General features: G+C 47.3%; 1 protein-coding gene across 32 annotated transcripts in view; it reads right to left on the reverse strand.

Moving 5' to 3' along the window:
- Positions 1–3,253, reverse strand: part of ACOXL (acyl-CoA oxidase like) — a 359,990-nt gene extending 356,737 nt beyond the window's left edge. For all 32 annotated transcript variants that reach the window (XR_014839628.1, XR_014839629.1, XR_014839634.1 and 29 more), the window contains exon 1: positions 2,991–3,253. Coding sequence is in view for 16 of the 32 variants with exons in the window: in XM_085016057.1 (XP_084872183.1) it covers positions 2,991–3,115 (125 nt within the window). In the remaining 16 variants the exon portion in view is untranslated. The remainder of the gene's footprint in view (positions 1–2,990) is intronic.
- Between the last annotated feature and the right edge of the window lie 5,171 nt (positions 3,254–8,424).

An 8,424-nucleotide genomic window follows, 5' to 3' on the forward strand; every position in this document is an offset into this window, starting at 1 on the left:
TCTTTCCCTTCTATTTATTTATTTATTTATTTATTTATTTATTTGGTGTCATGCCACAGCCAGCATTACTGAAGAGCCACTCAGAGTTTCTCATTTAAGTGTCACAACAACCCAGCAGCACAGATAGTATCCCCGCTCCATGAATCAGCAAATGTAAGCACAGAAAGGCAAAAATCACACTTGAGGACAATGGCACAGAAAATAAGCTCCGGCCTGCTTTTCCCTCTGTCCCTCAGCAGCTCATGCAATTCCCAGCGAAGTACCTTCTACTTGGCCCAAATCAGTAGTTTGGATATTAGCATTCCAAAAACCCAAAAAGATGACAGCCCAGGAACTAAACTGAAAAGACAGAAGAATATAGGAAAAGGTATGTGTGTAAAGGGATGTGACAGAACTAAGTATGACTTGAAGCAGTAGAACCTCTTTGCCCTCTAAAAAATTACTGAGGCCACCACACAAAATCTGCACATGGGTGTTTATAGCAGCTTTATTCAGCCAAAACTTAGAGGCACCCAAGATGGCCTTCAGTAGGTGAATAGGTAAATAAACTGTGATCCAACCAAAAAAAGGAATATTATTCAACGAGAAAAAGAAATGCACTATCAGGCCATGAACAGACACTGTGGAAGCTTAAATACATATCACTGAGTGAAAGAAGGCAGTGTGAAAAGGCTACATACTGTACGATTCCAACTCTATGATTCTAGAAAAGGCAAAACTATAGAAACAGTGAAAAGATCAGTGGTTGCCAGGGGTGGGTGGTGGAGAGAAAAAAATAGAGCACAGAGAATTTTTAAGGCAGTGAAAATACTCTGTACGATACCATAATGATGCGAACATGTCATTATACATTTGTCCAAACCCATAGAATGTACAACACCAAGAGTGAACTATACAATGGACTTTGGGTGATTATGATAACTATGAATCAATGTAGATTCATTTTTGGTTTAAAAAAAAAAGTACCATTCTGGTGAGTGATTTTAATAATGGGGGAGGCTATGTCTGTGTAAGGACAGAGGGTATATGGGAAAGGTCTACACATCCCTCTCAATTTTGTTATAAATCCAAAACCACTCTTAAAAATTGTATGAAAAATTATTGGGACCCCCCCCAAATATCTATGGGTATTTATCATATTAGAAATTATAGGAGTTCCCATCATGGCTCAGTGGTTAACAAATCCAACTAAGAACCATGAGGTTGCGGGTTCGATCCCTGGCCTTGCTCAGTGGATTAAGGATCCGGTGTTGCCATGAGCTGTGATGTAGTTTGCAGACGAGGCTGGGATCCCACATTGCTGTGGCTCTGGCGTAGGCCGGTGGCTACAACTCTGATTTGACCCCTAGCCTGGGAACCTCCATATGGCGCGAGAGCTGCCCTAAAAATGGCAAAAAAAGACAACAACAACAAAAAAGTTATAACAGAAAATTTGATTAAATATTTATTAAATCATTTGAAAATAACAATACTAAACTCATTAAATGCTTATGAAAAGAAACATTTCCAAAAAATTTAATAAGAAAAGTGGCATTGTTCTGCATTTTTACAAATCTCTGTAATGTCTGCCTTAAAACAGCTGGATTCTCATATCTGCTTCTGCAGATATGTTGGAATATTATACATCAGGTAGTCTCTGGAAACCACCACTGAACATTCGTGAAAAAATGAGAATGAAAAGACCAATAACTGCTTAATATTATTACTAAAATAATTTCTAACTTGTGAAGCTCTGAGAACAGCCTTGGGTACCACCAGGAGCAATTGACCCAGCCTTTGAGAACCATGACATAAAAAATTAGGTGTGAGACAGAGGGAAGGAGAAGAGGAGTGGTGGGAACACCCAAGGACACACTCACCACCTCACACCTGTCACCTTTCACTTTCCCTAAGTCTCCCTCCCCCACCAAGTACCTCCAGTACAGAAACTGCAGCTTCCTAGCCAAGCACACTCCAAACATCTCCTTCCTTCTCAGCCCTGCTCCTCCTTGACACATAAACTAAACGTGAGCTAACTAATCTTCCTTTGGAATATACTGGTGTTTTTAACTGGGGCTTTCTTAAACTAAACCTCCAAAGCCTGATTCTAAAAGTTGGCTTTTCAGACGTCCTGAGGTGGGGTCAGCTGCCCTGCGGAGCACAGGAGAAACGGTCCCCAAGAAGACACAAGGGATGAGTTCTGGTCCTCACTGACAGGTTCCTGGGTTATTTTCACCTTCTGCAAACTTAAGCTGCACCAAGCCCTCTGCCCATGTGGGCTGTCCTGTCATCAAATAACCTCCTGAACCTGCCGCCAACTTACAACCCAAGCACCCCGCTGCTGTTCGGCTGCCCCCCCAACACACACACACACACACACACACACACACACACACACACCTGTACTCCCTGGGGACCCCCAGGAGCCTGCACCACGCTAATGCCCAGATACGTCCCAGGCAGGGCCAGTCAACCCCTGTGCCTAGAAAATGCCCTCACTACCCCCCGCCCCAGGTACGACCCAGGATGACGCCGTCCTGCCCTGTTTCCGCGCGCCTATTGTGGACAGGATAGCACAGTGGCCCTGGGCTCGCTTCACTCCTGCCATTCTGTTTTCTGCCCCTACTCCCCACCAGGGGTGACACCCAGAGGCGGGGACTCAAAAAACAGGTTTCGAAGCAAGGCCATTCCTTCCAGCCACCACGCTCAGCCGAGCACCCCTCCCGCCGCTGCGGGGCCCACCTGTTCTCGGGAACTCTCCGTGAAAGAGGGGGTTCGGCGGGGGAGGCCATCTCCCCGGGGCGATGGAGTCGCCGGCTCCGCTGCTAAGGGACTTGGGGGGTGGGGGGAAGGGGGCAGCCCTTCACCTGCCAAGTCGGGAGGGCCCTGCCTCTAGGGGAGGGGCACCCGCACCCCAGCTCGCCCTCCCTCGGGGCACACCGCGCGGGGACCGAGGGGACGCGGCCGGAGGGGCGCACGGGGCAGGGTGGCTCCGCGGCGGCTCCGGGTACCTGTGCCGGAAGAGCGGGCAGCCGCCCAGCTGCCTGCGCAGCTCGTTCTTGAGGCGCCAGAACTCGCCATCCAGGTAGCGGTGCAGGGACGAGTCCCCGAGCCCCAGGTCCAGCGCCGGTTCCATCGCGCCGGCCGGCCTCTGACGTGTGGCGGAGCCCGCTTCCCTCCGAGCCTCCGCCCGCTGCCCGCACGTGTGGCTCGGGAGCGCACGGCCTCTTATCCCCACGCTGCCGCCGCCGCCGCCGCCGCCGGCCGTCTCCTCCCTCCTCATCCGCTCGTGCCCTCCCTCCCCGCGCCTGCCCTGCCCGACCCGCTCCCTGGGCCGCAAGGGAGCAAAGAACGGCCCAGGGCGTCACGGGGCTCCTACACTGGTCTCCCTTCCACCAAACTCGACCGCCTTGCCTGGGACTTTAGTTTCTGCCGCCTGCGTCCTCGGCTCAGTCGTCGCTCCAGTCTGTGCGCCCACAGGAGGCCGCTATTAGAACCCGAGACAGGGAATTAGTCAAGTAGACAACAGGGCGCTGGGAGCCCGGGGGTCCTGGGGGTTCAGAGTTGAAACATCTTACTCAGCGGACCTCCCGCCCCAGCCTCTTTGCTGGGCTGCCAAAATCCAATGGGTCCCCGTGGGTGCTCTGAGCCCAACTCAGCCGCGGCTCAGCTCAAATCCCTTCCACCCCCAAACTGGTCATTGCAGTGAACATTACTATTACTGTAATCTGGGGGTAACCGGGCCTTCCAGGTAGCTGGGAGATCCAGAGACAAGGCAGTGAGCAAACATGAACTCATATCCCAGGACCCCGCTTCTGTTGTTTTAACAAGGGACAATTTTTTCCTTCCTTCCTTCTTTCTAAGTCTCATACACTTTGTGGATTCCCTTTTATTTAATTAATTTATTATTATTATTATTATTATTATCATCATCTTCATCATCATTATTTTTGGCCATGCCCAAGGCATGCGGAAGCTTCCAGACCTGGGATCCAACCAAGCCACTGCAGTGACAACAGGAATCCTTAACCACTGGGCCACCAGGGAACTCCCCATTCTCCTTTTAAATAGGAAGGAAATGTTAGGTTTTCCCTTCCAAAGCACTCTGCTGGGGACATGACTGTGGGAGTGTAGTGTAGCTGCAAGTTGGGTTGCTCCACTGTCACTTGATCCTCCCTTATCAGTGTATCAGTTTCCTACAGTTTGTGTAACAAATTACCACAAACAGAGAGGCTGAAAACAGTACACATTTATTGTTACTGTTCTGGAGGGCAAAAGTCCAAAATTCATCTTAAGGGACTAAAAATCAAGGTGTTGGCAGAGCTGGACCCCTTCTTGAGGCTCCAGGAGGAAATCCCTTTCCTCATCTTTTCCAGCTTCTAGTAAGCTGCCTGCATTCGCAGGGTCCTGGCCCCTTCCTCCATTTTCATAGTGCATCTCAACAACTTCTGCTTCCTTGCCTGTCTCCTTCAGACTTTGGCCTTCTTGCCTCTCTCTTATAGGGACTCATGATTACATTGTACCCATCCAGATAATCCAGAATAATCTTTTTATTTCAATGCCTGTAATGTAATCACACCAGCAACATCCCCTTCCCCAGGTGAGATAACACACAGCTATAGGGATTAGAATTTAAGCATCTTCGATGGGCCGTTATTCTGTCTACCATACCATCTGTACAGCTGCAAGTAACAATACCCAACCAGATTCGATGAATAAGGGCTTTGTCTTCTCATATAACAGGAAGCCTGGAGGGAGGAGAATTCAAGAGCTAATTCTGTGGTTCTACCCCAGGGACCCAGGTTCACTTTCTATCTTTCTGCTCCAGCATCCTTTATCAGTGTGTTATCTTTATCTTTTTTTAAAATTTATCTCCTCTCAGTCATAAGATGGATGCTGCAGCTGCAAGCACATGTGTTATCAAGCAGAAGGGGGGATGCATTTCCTTCTATGTTGGTCAAGGTAGGATAGTAGTAAGAAACAGCTCGAAATGACTCCAGGTATCCTGTGGTCACAAACACCCCAAACCTTAGGACTTATAAAGACAAGACTTTATTTCTCACCATGCCACCTGGAGGTTTTGCCCTACATCCTCTCCCTCTAGGTCCCAGGTGACAGAACATCCACTGGTGTATGGCCGCACAGACTTTTCAAAGTCCCAGCTGGAAAAGACACATGTAACTTCGACTCACAATCCATTGGCCAAAGCAGTTCACTCCTGACTCCGTGGGAGAAGGGAAGTACCATCCAGGACACGCCCAGAAAGCCAACACCACATATAATCTATGAGCAGCACTCAGGATTACTAAATCTGCCCCTCTGGTTGCCAGACATTCGGCTCACTGCCTGTCTCATGGGCTATATGAACTCTCCACTCCTCCAGGGAAGCAACCAAGGTCCCAGATTGCCACAATGTCAAGCTCAAGACCCCTGAAGGATGCATAGTAGTCTCCACATCAAGTCGAGATGTGGTTCCTCTTGATTCAGAGACCAAAAAATACAAATCACTAAGTAAACTTCCGAGTATGTATAAATGGAGTAAGGGGGGCAGGGAGCCTTTGTAGTTAAAAGATATTTTTCAAGGGTTACCCAACCATAACGCAACATATCCTAGAAGATCCTGGAAGAATTCTGATGCTGAAATAAAAAACTAATATATGGCACTGGCTTAGACACTGGGAGAGGGCAGTGAAGATGATTTTAATCAAGGCTGGATGGAAGGAGGTTCTTATTATGAATTGGCAAACATCTGACAAAACTGTCACCAACTGAGGACACACCTAGTGAATGTATCTCTCTAGGAGAAGATGCTGAAAACACAATGTTAGCAGTGCATGTTGGCCGTTCTTGGCTGTGTTGGACAAAGAATAGAAAAAGATGAACTTAGAAAAGAATTACCTAGCTTGAAAGCAGGGATAAAAGGGTTTAGAGAGCCCACAAATCCAGAGACTTTCTGAGTTGGAAAAGGCAACTTCTTCCCAAACTCTATCAGTAAAAGATAAAACTGAGAAGTGTTTTGAGCAACAAAGGTGAATTAAAACTCAAGAAATAGGAGTTCCCTGGCGGCAAAGCAGTTTAAAGTCTGGCATTGTCACCCGCAGCTGATTGAGTCACTGCTGCGGCATGGATTAGATCCTTGGACATCTAACTTCCACATGCCTCAGGTGCAGCCAAAAAGAAAAAAAAAAAAAACTCAGGAAGCTTAATCTCTACCACTTTGCCCCTCATGGCAAGGATAGAATCAAGTGTTGGATCTTGATTCCAGTTAAAATCTCTGAATGGATTGGAGGGATGACCAGCAAATCACCTCTCAACCTCTCATTCCAAGACCAGTCGGACTGAGCAACCCCATCAGAAGCATCACTGGCAAAGCATCAGAGTACAAGAGAATAGGTCTAATCACCCACAGGCTCACAAAGCCACCCTGGAAGGGAAATGCTCCCCTGTGTTCATGTGCCTCCCCCAACCCCAAGGGCCAGAGAGGTGTAATCCTCCCAGATCCAGAGAAGGAGAACCAAAATACTTGTCAGCCAGAGGAAGGAATCTTTTGAGGAACCTGTGCATCTTTCAAGGTACTTTTCAGGGCAAGTAGCTAAAGAAATGACCCAGTAGAACCGCCCTTGCATCTCCTTGCCTTGACTAGACTCTGTGCCCACTGTGTTAGTTTCCTAAGGCTGCCATAATAAACTACCACAAAGTGAGTGGTTTAAGACAATAGAATTTTTTTTTCTTTTTTGGAACTTTTAGGGCCGCACCTGTGGCATATGGAGGTTCCCAGGCTAGGGGTCGAATAGGAGCTGTAGCTGCCAGCCTATACCACAGCCATAGCAATGCCAGATCTGAGCCTCATCTGTGACCTACAGCACAGCTCATGGCAACGCCAGATCCTTAACCCACTGAGCGAGGCCAAGGATCAAGTCTGCGTCCTCATGGATACTAACTAGTCAGATTTGTTTCCACTGAGCCACGTTGGGAATGCCAAGACAAGAAAAATTTACCCTTTCTAGCCTCATCCTAGAGGCTAGAAGTAGTCTGAAACTGAGTGTCAGCAGCACCATGGTCCTTCTGAAGGCTCCAGGGAAGAATACTTCCTTGCCTCTTCCTGGATCCAGGTGGCTCCTTGATGGCCCTTGGCTTGTAGCTACACTGCTCCAATTTCTGCCCCCACTCCCTTAGTCACAAGACCATATAACCCCTGTGTCTCTCTGTCTTCAAATCTCTTCCTCCTTCTAAGACACCAGGCTCACCCTACTCCAATAGGTCCTCATTTTAACTTTATTACATCTGAAAAGATCCTATTTCCAAATAAGGTCACATTCTAGTGTTCCAGGTGGACATGAACTTTAGGGGAAAACACTATTCAATCTGGTATACCCACCTCAAACCAGTCACAACAAATGAGAATGAAATGTAAGGAAATGACCACTATGGTTTCCAACTTGGCTGCATATTAGAGTAATGTAGGGTGGTTTGGGAGTTTGTTTGCTTGTTTGTTTGTGTTTACTGCTCAGTGGCATACTCACACATCTGCCACCTTCCCCAACCCAGGTGATTCAAACACACAGCCAGGCTTAGACGGTTCTCATCCTTGCTCCACGGGGGTTTGCTACATGATTGGGACAATTGGGAAAATTTAAACACGGTGGATTATATATTGTTGTAACACATCAAGTTCCTGATTTTTATAGTAGTATTATGGCAAGATAAATGAATGTTCCTGTTTTTAAGAAATGCAAATTGAAGTATATGGGGTAAAGGAGCAACTCGTTCCAAGTGAGTCAGAAAAACAAATATGTATGTGTGTGTGTATATACACATATACACATACTATGTGCATGTGTAGGCAATATATATGTGTATATAATATATATTATATATACACACATATATATATGAGTGAGAGAGTGAAGAAGGAGGAGGAAAAATAAAACGTGGCTGTTCTGGACAGTCTATGCTGGCTAGGACTTTCTCAATTATAAGTAATAAAAACCAATTTGAACTCTCTTCACCAAAATTGAAATGTATTGGCTCACAAAATTGAAGGAAGGCTTGGACATCCCAATTGGGGAAGAGCAGGAGTGTGGTTAGTATCAGAAACAACCAGGACCTTGGAGTTCCTGTTGTGGCACAGCGGAAACGAATCCAACTGGGAACCATGAGGTTTCGGGTTCGATCCCTAGCCTTGCTCAGTGGATTAAGGATCTGGCATTGCCGTGAGCTGTGGTGTAGGTCACAGACACAGCTCAGATCTGGCATTGCCATGGCTGTGGCGTAGGCTGGCGGCAACCGCTCTGATTAGACCCCTAGCCTGGGAACATCCATATGCCAAGGGTGTTGCCCTAAAAAGACAAAATGACCAAAAAAATAAGAAAAAAAGAAACAATTGGGACCAGTCCAAGTCCACCAGTGCTTCCTTCCCCTCCTTCTCCTCTCCTCTCCCCCTCC

This window comes from Sus scrofa, chromosome 3, assembly GCF_054392235.1.
Source record: "Sus scrofa isolate SSC_HxYL_T2T_F1_AM1 chromosome 3, Sscrofa_HxYL_maternal_Yorkshire_Landrace_v2.0, whole genome shotgun sequence".
Taxonomy (NCBI): Eukaryota; Metazoa; Chordata; class Mammalia; order Artiodactyla; family Suidae; genus Sus; species Sus scrofa.